The sequence below is a fragment of the Mus musculus genome, chromosome 13, assembly GCF_000001635.26.
Source record: "Mus musculus strain C57BL/6J chromosome 13, GRCm38.p6 C57BL/6J".
Classification (NCBI taxonomy): Eukaryota; Metazoa; Chordata; class Mammalia; order Rodentia; family Muridae; genus Mus; species Mus musculus.
This window is the reverse complement of record NC_000079.6, coordinates 81,272,017-81,289,542: the sequence shown is the minus strand read 5'-3', so window position 1 is coordinate 81,289,542 and position 17,526 is coordinate 81,272,017. Positions and strand designations below refer to the sequence as shown.

The 17,526-nt window shown below is 39.0% G+C and overlaps 1 protein-coding gene across 8 annotated transcripts in view; it reads left to right on the top strand.

Moving 5' to 3' along the window:
- Adgrv1 (adhesion G protein-coupled receptor V1) overlaps positions 1–17,526 on the top strand; it is a 538,324-nt gene that overhangs the window by 343,849 nt on the left and 176,949 nt on the right. For all 8 annotated transcript variants that reach the window (XR_001780748.2, XM_017315364.1, XM_017315363.1 and 5 more), the window contains one exon: positions 6,071–6,187. Coding sequence is in view for 7 of the 8 variants with exons in the window: in XM_017315364.1 (XP_017170853.1) it covers positions 6,071–6,187 (117 nt within the window). In the remaining variant the exon portion in view is untranslated. The remainder of the gene's footprint in view (positions 1–6,070; positions 6,188–17,526) is intronic.

Below are 17,526 nucleotides of genomic sequence, written 5' to 3'. Positions count from 1 at the left end.
CATGTTAGGGTATTCAGGGCTTGCTGTTGTAGGAGAACTGGGTTCTGATGGTCTGAAATTACATTGGCTCCTGCTGCTTATGGTCCCGTGCTCACCTCTGGCCATCTGGTTATCTCTAGTATTAACTGACCTGAGTGTTTTTGTCCTTGGAGGCAGGCAGAGCTCTGTGACCTGGGTTAGGACAGGCCTCCTGGGAGGCAGACTGTGCTGTTTTTGGTGAAGGGAGGGGGCTCCTTTGACCCTGGTTAGAGCATACCTCCTATGTTCCTGGGTTAGGGCAGTCCTCCCCTGACCTGGATGACAGACTTCCTGGGAGACAGGAAGGCTGTATCCCTGGTTGTTGTAGACTTCCTAGGAGCCTGGCAGACTGTGGGGAGTGGGAGATGTGCAGGCACGCTGATCTTCCCCAGAGGATGTACAGACCTGAAGGGAGTTGGGGCTTGAGTGGGGGTAAGGGGTGGGTGTGGGGCTGGGCTCCATGGGGGTCCCAGCTGGGGTGTTATTTGGGAGGGTTATCACCTGTGTCCTTGGTTGTGGCAGATCTCCTGGAAGACCAGCAGGCTGGTCGGTGGGGAGAGGGGCAGACACACTGAACTGCCCCAGCAGGGGTGTAGACTAGAAGATAGATGAGGCTTAAGCAGAGTGGAGGGGGTCCAACATCCTCCAGGCTCCATTGGGTGAGTCTCAGCTGGAATGGTTATTTCCTCAGGGGTTGCTTACTGACCTTAAAAGTGCTAGGCAGAGGAAGTATAAACTTTGGCATGTTTACGGTATGTTTAGTTTTGGCCTTTGAGTTAATAGACGCTATAGTTAGAGTTATATCAAATTTTATTAGAATTCCCCAGATTCTCTGAAATTCTACTCAATTCTATTTCCTTTCTAAATTTTATTAATTATATTTCTACATCTAAGAATTAGATGAGAATTTTAAAATATATTTTCATTTTCAATCAATAAATCAAAAAATAATTGCTTATTACATATTAAAATATATTTTCATATAATTTAAATGACTTCTACATTTTTGTTTGAGTTATTTATGTGAAGAGATTTAGAGATATATACATATATTGGTATCAAAAACAAGATTGAAAATGACTCTGATTTGAAAATCACATCTCATGATGATAGAGTACTTTAAGAAGGACATAAATAACTCCCTTAAAATAACACAGGTAAGCAGCTAGAAGCCCCTAATGAGGAAACACAAAAAATCCCTTAAAGAATTATAGGAAAACACAACTAAACATGTGAAGGAATTGAACAAAACCATCTAAGATCTAAAAATGGAAATAAAAACAATAAAGAAATCACAAAGGGAGACAACCCTGGAGATAGAAAACCTAGGAAAGAGGTAAAGAGTTAGAGATACAAGCATCACCAACAGAATACAAGAAATAGAATAAAGAATCTCTATACAGAAGATACCAAAGAAAACATTGACACATCAGTCAAAGAAAATGAAAAATGCAAAAATCTCCTAACCCCAAACATCTAGGAAATTCAGGACACAGTGAGAAGACCAAACCTAAGGATAATAGGTGGAGAAGAGAACGAAGATTCCCAACTTAAAGGGCCAGTAAATATCTTCAACAAAACTATAGAAGAAAGCTTCTCTAACCTAAAGAAAGAGATGCCCATAACCATAAAAGAAGCCTACAGAACTCCAAATATATTGGATAGAAAAGGAATTTCTCTCATCACATAATAGTCAAAACAGCAAATGCAAAAAACAAAGAAAGAATATTAAAAGCAGTAAGGGAAAAGAGATCAAGTAAGATATAATGGCAGACTTATCAGAATTACAACAGACTTCTCACTAAAGACTCTAAAAGCCAGAAGATCCTGTGCAGGTGTCATACAGACCCTAAGTGAATACAAATGCCAGCCCAGACTACTATACCCAGCAAAACTCTCAATTACCCTAGATGTAGAAACCAAGATATTCCTTGACAAAACCAAATTTACACAGTATCTTTCCATAAATCCAGCCCTACAAAGGATAACGGATAGAAAACTCCAACACAAGGAGGGAAACTACACCCAAGAAAAAGGAAAAAAGTAATCTTCTTTCAACAAACCTAAAAGAAGATAGCCATACAAATATAAAAATAAAATAAAAAATAACAGGAAGCAGCAATCACTGTTCCTTAATATGTCTTAACATCAGTGTACTCAATTCCCCAATAAAAAGACAAAGATTAGAAGACTGGATATGTGAACAGGACCCAGCATTTTGCTGCATACAGGAAACACACTTCAGTGTCAAAGACAGACACTACCTCACAGTAAAGGGCTGGAAAACAATTTCCCAAGCAAATGCTCCCAAGAAACAAGATGGAGTAGCCATTCTAATATTGAATAAAATTGGCTTTCAACCAAAAGTTATCAAAAAAAGATAAGGAAGGACACTTCATACTCATCAAAGGAAAAAATCTACCAAGAAGAACACTCAATTCTTAACATCTATGCTCCAAATGCAAGGGCATGCACATTCATAAAAGAAACTTTACTAAAGCTCAAAACATACATTGCACCTCACACAATAATAGTGTGAGACTTCAACACCCAACCCTAATTAATGAACAGAACATGGAAACACATACTAAACAGAGACACAGTGAAACTAACAGAAGTTATGGACCAAATGGATTTAACAGTTATCTATAGAACATTTCATTCTAAAACAAAAGAATCTACCTTTTTCTCAGCACCTCATGGTACCTTCTCCAAAACTGACCATATAATTGGTTACAAAACAGACCTCAACAGATATAAGCAGATTGAAATGATGGCATGCATTCTATGGATCACTATGGACTAAGGCTGGTCTTCAATAGCAACAAAACAACAGAAAGCTCCCATATACCTGGAAGCTGAACAACTCTCTACTCAATGATAACTTGATCAAGGAAGAAATAAGAAAGAAATTAAAGACTTTTTAGAATTAAAGACATTTTAATGAAAATGAAGGGACAGCATACCCAAACTTATGGGACACAGTGAAAGCAGTGCTAGGAGGAAAACTCATAGCCCTGAGTCCCTCCCCCCCCAAAAAACTGGGGAGAGCATAGCATAGAAGCTTGAGAGCACAACTGAAAGCTCTAGAACAAAAATAAGCAAATGCACCCAAGAGGAGTAGAGGGCAGGAAATAATCAAACTCAGGGCTGAAATCAACCAAGTAGAAACCAAAAGAAATTTACAAAGAATCAACGAAACCAGGAGTTGGTTCTTTGAGAAAATCAACAAAATAAATAAATGCTTGGCTAGACTAACCAGAGGGTACAGAGACAGTGTCCAAATTAACAAAATCAGAAATGAAAAGAGAGATATAACAACAGAAACTGAGGAAATTCAAAAAATCATCAAATCCTACTATAAAAACTTATACTCAACACAACTGGAAAATCTAGATGAAATGTACAATTTTTTAGACAGATACCAAATACCAAAGTTGAATCAGGAACAGTAAAACCATAACCTCTAAAGAAATAGAAGTAGTCATTAAAAGTCTCCCAACCAAAAAAAAAAAAAAAAAAAAAAAAAGCCCAGGACCAGATGAGTTTAGTGCAGAATTCTATCAGACCTCCAAAGGAGACCTAATACCACTACTCTTCAAACTATTCCACAAAATAGAAACAGAAGGTACTCTACCCAATTCATTCTATGAAGCCACAGTTATGCTAGCACCAAAACCAAGACCTAACAAAGACAGAGAACTTCAGACCAATTCCCTTTAAGAATATTGATGCAAAAATACTCAATAAAATTCTTGTAAACCAAATCCAAGAACATATCAAAATGATCATTCACCACGATCAAGTAGGCTTCATTCCAGGGATGCAGGTATGGCTCAATATATGGAAACCGATCAATGAAATTCAATACATAAACTCAAAGAAAAAATAAACATGATCATTTTATTTGATGCTGAGAAAGCATTTGACAAAATTCAATATCCCTTCATGTTAGAATTCTTGGAAAGATCAGGAATTCAAGGCCCATACCTAAACATAGTAAAAGCAATATACAGCAAACCAGTAGCCAACATCAAACTAAATGGAGAGAAACAAAGTAATCCCACTAAATTCAGGGACTAGATAAGGCTGGCCACTTTCTCCCTATCTATTTAATATAGTAGTCCTAGCCAGAGCAATTTGACAACAACAGGAGATCAAGGAGATATAAATTGGAAAGGAAGAAGTCAAAATATCACTATTTGCAGATAATATGATCATATATTTAAGTGACCCCAAAAATTTCACCAGAGAACTCCTAAACCTAATAAGCAACTTTAGCAAAGGGGCTGGATATAAAATTAATTCAAACAAATCAGTAGTCTTCCTATACTCAAAGTAAAAATGGGATGAAAATGAAATTAGAAAAACAACACCCTTCACAATAGTCACAAATATAAAATACCTTGGTGTGACTCTAACCAAACAAGTGAAAGATCTTTATGACAAGAACTTCAAGTCTCTGTAGAAAGAAATCAAAGAAGACCTCAGAAGATGGAAAGAACTTTCATGCTCATGGATTGTCAGGATTAATATAGTAAAAATGGCCATCTTGCCAAAAGCAATCTACAGATTCAATGCAATCCCCATCAAAATTCCAACTCAATTCTTCACCAAGTTAGAAAGGGCAATTTGCAAATTCATCTGGAATAACATAATCCCAGGATTGCAAAAACTATTCTCAACAATAGAAGAAGTTCTGGGGGAATCACAGTGAGATCTAGGATAGATGCTGTGGTTCTCAAACTCCCATGCCACTGGGAAGCATGTCATTGAGAATTGTGGTTCCTATCCTGCTGTGATCCCTGGACGACGAGGAGTTGGGAATAGGGTCTGCATACACATGCTGAGCCCAGGCTGGAAGAAGGCCTTCTATGAGACACTTAGACTCAGCTCTGTATGACGAAGCACCCCCCCCCCCAACACACACACACATATCCACACACACACATACCACCCCGGTCTTGATGAACAAGACAGGCCTTGTTTGTCCAAACTGTTTTAATCATGGCGGATGAGGATGAATAACTTTTACTCAGGGTGGACCAGAGATTAAATATCTTTTGCAGGAAGGGATGCCCAGGAAGGGAAGCTCGTTGGCTTAACACTCAACCCCCATTAAGATACCTCATCAGCATGGAGAACTCTACTTTTATTAGGGTTCTGAACTTACTACAGCCTGAACAGCTCTTCTGTCTGGTGGCACTGCCCCATAATACTCTTATATTGGAAAAATACAAAATGGTATTTTTCTTGATTTGATCAGTTATTCCAGAAGTGTTTACTTAGTTCTATTAGGTGCCAAATATTTGATGTTTGAAATTTATCAAAGAATAAAAAAGTAAAAATTTCTCTCCTTATGCAGATTATATTCTAGTGAGTAAAATGATGGTGGTGGTGGTGGTAGTGATGATGGTGGTAGTGATGGTGTTGGTTGTGGTGATATAATGATAATGATTTCACAGTATGGTCGATGGCTATGAGGATTCTCTTTATAAAAAGAGCTAAGATTCAATTGTGTTGGGAAAGAGGGAAATAGACATGCAATTTAAATAGTTATATTTGATGAAAGGGTGAGAGTCTTGAAAATGATAATGAAACCCCACCATTTAGGTAATTTTAAGACTTGCAACTTGTTTGTTCCACATGTTGCTATCTGGCAAGAAGTTGTGGATAATAGAAAGTCAAAGATTCCCTTCATCTCCCTGTCTCATTAGCCGGGAATGGCATTTCTACACTTCCTCCTCTTTCTTACCTACCTTGAACAAGTGGACTTCAGTGCTTCAGTTTGGTCTCGCATTCACAAAAATATGGTTTTTTGAGAGAATTTGCTCTTGAGATACTTACAGCAACACAAAACAATATTTTGTCTTTAATTGGTTCTTAGAAACACACGAGTTCACTCACACATTGCCCCTTGAGGTTGCCTGAGGTCAAGTCAACTTTGCCTTTGACTGGCTCAATTACATGTTAAGATGAAAGTGGCTTATTTTCAGGATGGTCTTCATTCATCTTAGCATGACTTAAAAATAGAACTACCTGTGTCTTCCAGATTTTGTTCCTGGCATCTGCATATGCAAGTCCCCACCTCAGCGAGGAGAGCTGCTCCGCTGTGGCTGCTGTGGCGCATTACCTGTATCTTTGCCAGTTTAGCTGGATGCTCATTCAGGTTGGTAGCTCATTCCCTGCCCAGCGCTCCCCTCCCGTGACCCTGTGAGAGGGGGGCTGTCTTAGTTAGGGTTTTACTGTTCGGAACAGACACCATAACAAGGCAACTCTTATAAGAATAGCATTTAATTGCAGCTGGCTTACAGGTTCAGGGTTTCATTCATCTTCATCTTGAATCATCAAGGAAGAGACATGGCAGTGTCCAGGCAGGCCTGGTGCAGGAGGAGCTGAGAGTCCTACATCTTCATCTGAGGGCTTCTAGCAGAAGACTGGCTTCCAGGCATCTTGAAGGCCACACCCACAGTGACACACCTACTCCAACAAGGCTACACCTACTCCAACAGAGCCACACCTCCTAATAGTGCCATGCCCTGGGCTGAGCATAAACACACCATCACAAGGTCTTAGTACCAGATATTCTCTGTCCTGAAGTAGAAATAATCTGAGGTAGCCATCACAGCTCTACCATGGTGTGAATGCAATAATATATCTAGTAACTAGAGGAGAATTTGGAAAAGAATGAGGCAAATTTAGTAAGACTGAAAACCAAAGGGTCGTAGCAGAAGGAGCTTGGAATATGGGCCCTGAGGAATAAGAAATTTGAATTATTTTCTCTGAATGATCAAAAAGTTTGTTCATGAAAGAGAGGATATAATTACATCTCAACTTTGGAGAGATATCTTTATTTGTGGTTAATTGGAGATAGAAAAGAGTGTCTGGGGGAAGCCAGTTAGTAGTGTTGGCTGTACCAGGAGGACTGGAGAATGCTCATACTAAACAGAGACTTGTCAGTAGATACAAAGTAAACAACATGGTTATTTGTTTTCTGTTAGTTCAGAACTTTAGCATAGGATGTTGATTGTCAGGCTTGCAGGAGATCGGAATCTCTGTCCCCACATATCGGCCATGAAAATCTGATGGACCGTGGCTCCTGTTCTGACCTGAGGAGCCGTTGTAGAAGAGACAAAGACTTTCCAGTCATGAACAACAGCAGCAGCTGCCGTGGTGTGGCCTGACAGTAGGAGAGTCATAAAGGAGGGCTCTGGCCTTGCCACTCTGCACCCCTAATGCATGATTCCCTCTCTGCAGGAGATGGCTCTGAATAATCCGTCTCTCCTCAAATTAGTGCTTTGTAGACCTTTCAGCACCTCCAATCAGGGAAAATAAGTCATTTACTATAATATCTCTGTCAATGGGTTTAAAAATAAGTCTAAGTCATAGACATAATTTCAGGACATGAAACATCTGAAAAAAGAGGAAATTTCTTACATTATTTTTCTGATTGAAAGATTATTTTAGGCATTGCTCTAAGCTGAAGTTTTTAAGGACAAGACTATGCAGGTTGTTATCTATCTGCCTGGCCTGATCCTCCAGTGCTGTGCTGAAGGTCTTTGTCCCTGTCCCTGACATATTCTGAGTTTCTGATTAATGACTTAGATGAAAACACAGGAAACTGCTTATCAGATTTGAAGATATACAGAGATAGCAGGATAGTTACAACAGGAAGCTGCTTGATTGAAACACAGGTGGAACCAACAGGGAAAACCTGTAGTCACAGGCTACGCACTAAGCGAACTATTTCAGTGATGGAACGTAATATAAACATAATATAAATGGCTGAGAATTTTACTTTATGGTAGACACAGTGGTAAGGTAAAGTGTGAGCAGAGTATCACACAGACCTAGGTTCCATGTAACAGTATGAAGGCAGCTGGGGCTCCATTGTAGCCTATCATGCACTGGCGTCTTACGCACACAAGAACCAAACTCACAGTTCATGTCCTAGCATGTGAGCTGTCAGAAGGCAGTATCTTGGAACGGCTGTGGGGAGATGCTTCTGTGTACAATACCCACAGACATGCGGCAGGAGAGAAAGCCTAGACCAGGTGTCTGCATTTGGCAGAACCAGAGCCAATGGATCAAATGGTAGGACATGGAGAATCCATTCAAGTTAAGAGTGCTCACAGCCAGTAATACTCTCGGTGTCGAAGAGACTATTTGCAGAAGCATAGTGATCAGATCACCAAAGTGCATTCAAACAGAAATGTCTTTCACATGTATTTCTAGTGGAGTTTCTCTTTTGCTGGGTATTAGCCAAAGTTAATGGGAGGGGGGGTGGTTCAGGTTATCCCATATCTGCTTTTCTGGTCAGCAAGAAAATCTAATTGTGTCTGATGCTTATTTAGTAGGCTAATTATATTTGTGTGTGGCTCATAATTTAGGAAAATAGTTGCAAATGGCAGTGAAATATAATGCATTTCAGATGGTGCACCACACATCCTTCATGGTTTGCGGTGTGACCACAAGGGGAAAATCCAATAACTTCTAAATTTTAGATAGCTTTCTTCTAATAAGTTATGTTGTGGCTAGAGGTTGTCATTTTACCCAACTACACTTTCCATTTATGAAATGTCATGTGCTAAAACCATTTTTTAAAAACCTTGGCTTTGATAATGTCAAGAGCTTCAAGATAAAGGCTCAGTGGCTCAAGGGCAACAAATTAGGAGGTGCCATGGTCTGGGCCCTGGACTTGGATGACTTCATTGCTTCTTTCTGTCTCAGGGACATTTCCTTCTGAATTCTACTTTAAAGAGAGGTCTGAATGTGCACAGTGCAAGTTGTTACACCTCTTTTCAATGGGAGCTTTAGTCAGTAATTTGTCCTTGAAACTGTCAGAAAGAGAAGTTCAACAGCTTTTCCATAGAGAGAGGATTCTGCCTCACCCTTCCATGGAGAATAATTGAAATAAGTCCTGGGCCTGCCTGAATTGAATCGCAGAGTAGTACTACAAGGATGGATGTCTTTGTCTGCTGTACCAGCTGGGAAGAAACAAAGAATGCTCTTCATCTGTCAGCTTTGTCTAAGCTCTGAACATCTTTTGCTTCCTTTAAACCACCTTGCTTGTTTGCTTTCATAATAATTTCCACATTTATGGAACAAACAAATAACAACAACAACAACAACAACAACAACAACAAAAAACCCTAAGCCTATCTTTAAAAACACTAGTCCAATCCTGTGAGTCAAATTTGATTAAAATCTTGAAAGAGCACATACATGGTACACAGACATACATGCATACAAAACACCAACACACATAAGATAAATGAAAACTTTAAAAACCTTGAAAGAATGTCAACATTATCAATTCTACTTCATATTTTTTAGCAATACAGGAGTGAATCAGATGTTATATGAGTAATGCAATGACTGAGTTAATCATTCAATTTTAATAATTGGGTTAAGAGCACCAGAATTATCACTGTGGGCTGGCAAGATGGCTCAGTGGGCAAAATGTTTGCTGTCAATACAGACAACCTGAGTTCGATCACCAGGACCCAAATTCTGGAAGGAGAGAAATGACCAGTAAGTTGTTCTCTGACCTCAACACATGCACTGTGGCATGTGTGCACCTTCATATAACCGCAGGTTAATGCACACATAAGAAAGATAATAAAAATATCATTACAGTGAACATTCTGAGATAACAAACCATTGTTCTTTGGTTTTTTGTTTGTGTGTGTGGTTTTTTGTTTTTGTTTTTGTTTTGTTTTTTTTTTGCATCACATTTTCAGAGTTAGGTTAAACTTATTTAAATGGCCTCACTTTACTTTGTTACAAGCTTTCAAAACCGTCATGGTGAAATGAGAGTATAGTTATAATGTCGGGCGAAACCTCTTATTGATAAACAAGTTATATAACTTCTCTGAGCCGATCTTGCAGATCAGGTTACTGTTACACCACCTTTGAAAACTGAAAATACGAAACTAATCCATGCAGGAAGCTGGCCCTGTGCCCAGCCCAGCTTGTGCACAATACCTGTATGGTGCTGCTGAGGCTAGCACAAGTGGCTAAGATAACAGAGATTTTCAACTGTGCTGAATCTTTTACTTTTCCAATATAATTCATATCTTTTTATGAAGAGGGGGATGTGTTTGATATGTGCAAAGAAGGATGATTTTAAGAGAGGCACACAATAGCTGCAAAGCCTCAGCAAGGATAATCTGTGGCCTCATAGAGAATGCGCCTGCTTAGCACAGGCTCCAAGCTCCTGGTGGGAGTGTAAAAACAGCAAAGTTTGCTTATTACGTATGAAACAAACAACTAGCAAATTCTCTGTTTGGTCAAGAATAATTGACCTTCCCTTCTGTTTGTTCTGCATTTAAGATCACTCTGTGTGAACACTGATATCATTTCCTCCTTCCTCAACATACCAGGGCCATGTTTACTATAAGTCAGATTGACAGAATTTAGAAGGTTGGAATGTCTTTCCTCTCTGCTGCTGACTAGTTGTTTCAATTTTCTCTTATTTTAGAGAAAGCATGTTCTAATATTATAAAACAAAAACACTTGGGTGGTATCAAATCAAAATGTACATCTCTTTCTTGCTATTTTGCTTATTTGCCACTTTTCTTTTGCCTTATCCCTACTGCTATGCTTAAAGGTAAACAATGCTAATGGCTTCCTGGGTATGCCTCCACAAAGACCCCATGAGTAGACAAATATTTATGAATCCATAAACAAGGACACATGTGTATCCTTGTGGTTGTATATACTTCCTATGTGAATGTATGTATATATTTACATTTAGAAATCTTTATTTTCACTATGGTCAACTATTTTTTATGCTACAATACAATGATTCTACAATTTATTTTGTAGTCTCTCATTCTGGTTAATGGTCATTCATTTTTTTGCATGTAAACTATATTTGTTTGCTTAGAAAGTATCCATAGAATGAATTCTTAAAAATTATGCCTTTATTATGAATGGTCACAAAAGACCTACTTCTAATTGGATTATCAACTTGTGAATTAATTGAAGAAGTATGTAGTATAAACTGTGATTGTTTGTAGTTAGTAGAGGTAAGTGGAAATGGAACTGGGCTTCTGTATTCATTTGGCTCAGTTTTACGGTCATTTGATTCACCATGTTAATCCACTATAGAGGAATCTGCTTTGATCACAAAGGCCATGAGGGTCTTACATTGTCTCTGAAATCTGTTTCTCTCATTTCTAACATTGCAGCTTAATTCAGAACTCATTGTTTTAATGTGAAAGTACAGTTTCTTTGAAGAATGTATTCTTAAATTGGTAGACTAGGCTAGAAATCACTTAAACTTATGATTGAACATGAGTTTGAACGTAAGTTTGTGGAGTTTAAATAGCCTATTTTTTCATATTGTGTGCCTTAATTTTTCCATATAGCCTAACTGTGAAGAAACAGACAGGCTCTTGGTAGAGAGTGCAGCGACATAGCAACAGGAAGGGGATGCTAAAATTAGCCATGGTTTTCCTTTTTCATTGATCTAATTTGACAACACTTCAAAAATATTGAAGACTGGTAACTATTAAGATAAAAATTATGTACCTGGAAATACTGAATTATCAAGTCTCAAAAAGCACTGCAGTTCTTTTAAAGCAATAGATATTAAGAAAGAGGAAGCAGGGGAGCAAGGACATGTGGGAACATTTCTTAGATTTGTATCTGAAATGAATGATTAAGAGAATACACTGATAGAAATAGTAGCATGTGTCATGTAGACTAAATTCACTGCTATAAACCACCTCGTCAATTCTATTGAAACAATTAATAATCAAGAATTATATAAGAGCCTGGATACAGTCTTTGTTAAGATGAAATTTGTGGAGTTCAAATAGCTTATTTAGCCTAAAATAAGTGAAATTTCTCCTTTATATCTTACTAACATACTAATAGTTATATGAAGATATAATAATAAACTAATGAATTTGTGTTTATAGAACATATAAAGCCATAATTCTGAACTATGATAACTAAAGCAATTAATAAGATGTGTGTCTGATTTTCTTGTGTAGCTACTTGGTATTATCTATGTAGTAATATAGCCAGTGTGCTTATAGACACACTCTTTAATTTACTCTTGTAGGTATTTAATCTAAATAATCTTATTTAGATATTTTAGTTATTTTTAATGCTTTAAATTGAATAAATTTTTAAAATTCCAGCCCCAATTACTAATTATGGAAATGTAATGTACTTTTTTATTGGATATTTTCTTTATTTACATTTCAAATGCTGTCCCCTTCCCTGGTTTCCCCTCCAAAAACCCCCTACCACCTATCACCTCCTCCTGCTCACCAAACCACCCACTCCTGCTCCTGGCCCTGGCATTCCCCCACACTGGGGCATAGAGCCTTCATAGGACAAAGGGCCTCTCCCCCCAGTTGATGTCCAACTAGGTCATCCTCTGTTGCATATGCAGCTGGAGCCATGAGTCCCACCATGATTGGTGGTTTAGTCCTTGAGAGCTCTGGGGTTACTGACTAGTTTATATTGTTGTTCATCCTATGGGGCTACAAACCCCTTCAGCTCCTTAGGTCCTTTCTCTGTCTCCTTCATTGGGGACCCTGTGTTCAGTTCAATGGATGGCTGTGAGCATCCACTTCTATATTTGTCAGGCACTGGCAGAGCCTCTCAGGAGAGAGCTATATCAGGCTCCCGTCAGCAAGCACTTGTTGACGTCCACAACAGTGTCTGGGTTTGGTGATTATATATGAGATGGATCCCCAGGTGAGTCAGTCTGTGGATGGTCATTTCTTTGGTCTCTATCCCACACTTTGTCTCCTTCCATGGGTGTTTTGTTCCCCCCTTCTAAGATGGATTGAAGTATCCGCACTATGGTCTCCCTTCTTCTTGAGTTTCATATGGTTTATGACTTGTATCTTGGAATTCCAAATGGCTGAGAAGCACCTAAAGAAATGTTCAACATCCTTAGTCATCAGGGAAATGCAAACCAAAACAACTCTGTGATTCCACTTCACACAAGTCAGAATGGCTAAGATCAAAAATTCAGGTGACAGCAGATGTTGGTGGTGATGTGGAGAAAGAGGAATACTCCTCCATTGTTGGTGGGACTGCAAGCTGGTACAACCACTCTGGAAATCAGTTTGGCGGTTCTTCAGAAAATTGGACATAGTACTACCTGAGGACCCAGCAATACCACTCCTGGGCATATACCCAGAAGATGCTCCAACATGTAATAAGGACACATGCTCCACTTTGTTCATAGCAGCCGTATTTATAATAGCCAGAAGCTGGAAATAACTCAGATGTCCCTCAACAGAGGAATGGATACAGAAAATGTGGTACATTTACACAATGGAGTACTACTCAGCTATTAAAAACAATGAATTTATGAAATTCCTAGGCAAATGGATGGATCTGGAGGATATCATCCTGAGTAGGTAACACAATCACAAAAGAACACACATGATATGCACTCAGTGATAAGTGGATATTAGCCCAGAAGCTCGGAAGATACAGAAGCCACATGAAACTCAAGAAGAAGGAAAGGTACTTTTTTATGTGTCCTGTTTTCTTCCTTCCTGTGAGGAGGGACGGACAGAAACAGAAAGAGAAATACAAGAGAGAAGGAGAGAGAGAGAAAGAGAGAGATAGTCAGACAGACACAGGGAAAAGAGACAGAGACAGAAAGCACAAAATGCAGCATAAAAATTGTCCGAATTACATTAGAGCAAAGTACAGTAACTTATGAGGCCTACATTTATTATTCAATAAATATTTGTTAAATTCATGTTTTATATTTAATATCTTTAAGCTTTCCTACTTAACTCATATTCCTCTTAAGAGGAGTTTGATTAAATGGAACCATCAAGTCTTCTACCTCTTTTTAGAACAAGATTTTAAAATATATGCACATGCACACACATTTACATATATAGGAGGAAATTTAAAACATTTCTATGCATGCTGAAAGGAGCCTGATACGGCTGTCTCCTGAGAGGCCCTGCCAGAGCCTTACAAATACAGAGACACATTCTCTCAACCAACCATTGGACTCAGCACGGGGTCCCCAATATAGGAGTTTGAGAAAGGACTGAAGGACTTGAAGGGGTTTGCAACCCCATAGGAAGAACAACAATATCCACCAACCAGAACCCCCAGAGCTTCTAGAGACTAAGCTCTCAACCAAGGAGCACACATGGCTCCAGCTGCATATGTATGTGTGTATGTGTATGTGTATATATATATATATATATATATATATATATATATATATATATATGGCCTTGTCATACATCAATGGAAGGAGAGGTCCTTGGTCCTATGAAGGCTCGACAGATGCTCCAGTGTAGGGGAATTGAGGGCAGGGAGGTGGGAGTGGGTGGGTAGATGGAGAGGAACACCCTCACAGAAGCAGGGGGAGGTAGGATGGGGTGGGGGATTTCTGGGAGGGGAGAAACCAGGAAAGGGGATTACATTTGAAATGTAAATAAAGAATATAGCCAATAAAATTTTCAAAACATAGTTATTAGATTCAGTTAAAATGGTATTCAAAAATATGTGCATCTTTGCTTTGTTGATTTTCTCAATAAGGATTACAAGCAAAACATTTAACAGATACTATTAAAATTTAGTTTTGTATACAAGGTATAAAAATTAATCTGCAAGAGCTTGTAGTTAGACTTCAGCCATTTACATGCTATAACTCCTTCATTCTTTATTAAGCATTGCCATAAAACTAAGGGCAGAAGATGAATACTCTTATACATGTTTCTGCTAGAAGCGCGGATCTACACTCAAATGTAAAGTGTGTTCATTGTGAAAAGATAAGAAAATAAGGTCTATGAGCAGGATACTAAAACCAGTATTTATGAACTTCCGTGGAAATAAATTTAAATATAATTAGTTATGGGTTATTTGTTTATTTAATACAAGGTCCCAGTTAGCTCAGGCTAGCCTAAAGCTGGCTATATAGCTGAGGGTAACCTTCAATTCTTGAGTGCTGGGGTTAGAGGCATGTGCCACTATGACTTTAATACTCTAACATTATATTACAAAGGAGGAGCTGTGATTTTAAGGACAGGAAGGTGGTTAAGTTCCCATTCTATCATCTTTTAGCTTCAGTAATAACACACACAGAGCACATGTGTGCACACACACACACACACACAGAGAGAGAGAGAGAGAGAGAGAGAGAGAGAGAGAGAAGAGAGAGAGAGTTTTAGAAGACAAAAGAAAATCAAGTTAAACTGATGTAAATGAATATTGAGATCATGAAAATGGTACGTGTATAAGATCATTCACTCAGCCAAAGCTGTGAGTGCAGTTTGTCTATCTTTGTCTATCTTCTCTGCAGTTACATTTCCTCTCTAGACTATGCTTGTGGTACAGCTGCTACTCAGTTCATATTTCCCTTTATTTCCATGAACAACAGAGATGATAATGGGATTACAAGGTGATTCAGTGAAAGAGAATGGTCCAGACTCCACCAGGCTTCTATCCCTGACCAAACCAGTAGTGAGCAGCTGTGCAGGACCATGTGGCACATGGAACTGCTGATTCAATACTGTGTATGGTTGGGTGGGGTGAGAACTGTGTATGGTTGGGAGAGGTGAGAGACAGGGCTTAGGAGACGGATTCATGACCTAGGCATGAATCCCAAAATATACCTACCTAAGTATATTTAAATAGAATTTAAAGTTATATGTAAGGACCCATGCTTCTAATACCAATACTTGGGAGGTAGAAGCAGGAGGCGAGGAATGCATGTCCATCATTGGCTGTGTAGCAGGTTCTAGGTCAGCCTTTATTGCACTAAACCCTGTCTCCAAAAGCCCTCCACTGGGGCTGAGGAGATGGCCCAGTACTTAAGGGTATCTGTTGCTTTTGCAGAAGACCATAGTGCTGATCTTGGGACCCAGTAACTCCAACTTCAGGGGATCAAGGACTCTGCAGGCATACATACACATATTCTCTCTCTCTCTCTCTCTCTCTCTCTCTCTCTCTCTCTCTCTCTCTCTCACACACACACACACACACACACACACACAAAATAAAAGATAATATTTTAAAATATTATATAAAAATAAATTTACAAACAAAATTCAGGAAAGCTTAAATGTGCTAGAGACAGTGTTACATGTAGACCACATGGCTTGTCTAGAACAATTAAAGCATTTTTATATAGCATTTCCATTTTGTAATATCAAAAATGCTGCATAATAGACAATATTCTCTTCACAGTATATTTGACTGGATCCTGTTAAGAAAGAAGGCATTTAGCCGGGCGTGGTGGCGTACGCCTTTAATCCCAGCACTCAGGAGGCAGAGACAGGCAGATTTCTGAGTTCGAGGCCAGCCTGATCTACAAAGTGAGTTCCAGGACAGCCAGGGCTATAAAGAGAAACCCTGTCTCGAAAATCCAAAAAAAAAAAAAAAAAATTTTTTTTTTCAAACTAGCAAAAGTTTCTACTATTTAGAGCTGCTTTCCTGAGTTGGGTCACTGAGAAACCAACACACTGCAAGGATGAATCTAGAAAATTCCTCATCTTCTCATCTTTCTTTCAGCTAAGCCTGTGGCAAATGTCTAGCAGTGGCTAGAATGTCACTGGAAGGTTTAGTTACCCTAGCTGTGTAGTCATTCTGTGCAAAAGAAGATATTTAGGAAATACCCAAGCTTCACCGTGCTGAGTCAATGTAGAAATCATTCACTGATTGGCCCTTCTGCAGTGCTAGTATGCCTCAATGTGAGTTCCCATAGACTCACTCTAATAGAAACAACAGGTGCTTCTGTAGGGATTTTTAGGTAGGTTGGTGACTTTTCATCCTCTAATAGCCAACACTGACTACCTCAGCACACAGCACTCAGCACACAGCACACAGCACTCAGCACACAGCACTCAGCACACAACACTCAGCATTCAGCACTCAGCACACAGCACTCAGCACAGTCTACCAGTTTGAGTCTACACCCTATGCTAAGAGTAGAAGGAGGTGGAGTTTGGGAATAACACAAGCTTTGGGCTTAATCACTTTTAAATAGGACTTAGAACAAATTTGCATAAGCAACAATTCAAAACATGCTTTATAATTACAGATATATGCAGATATACATAAAGATAAGGAAATAAATTCAAAGACAAAAATCTCCAAGGAACCACATATTTTTATTTTTCCCAAGTTTAGCCTAGTATAATCCCTCAAGGCTGAAAGGGTCCAGATAGGATCTTGCTCGGAAGTCTCAGTAAACAGTGTTTAAAAGTCTTTGCCCAAGCATTGAGACATGCTGATTTCCTACTTCGAAAGGGCTTACACTGTATCTTGACTGATTTGGGGCATAAGCTACTGATCCTTTCCCACATCCTGCTAGGAGCTGTAAGAAATGCGATCAAGTTTTCCAGTGGTAAATGTGTGCTCAGCACATAGCATTTGCTGTCCTTCCTTTCCCGTCACTGCACCTGCATAAACACGCAGAGCCTGTCCAAGGATGCCACTCTGCCAACTTCTCCCCGCTTGTGCCACACACACGTGTGAAATGCATTTATCCCCCACATT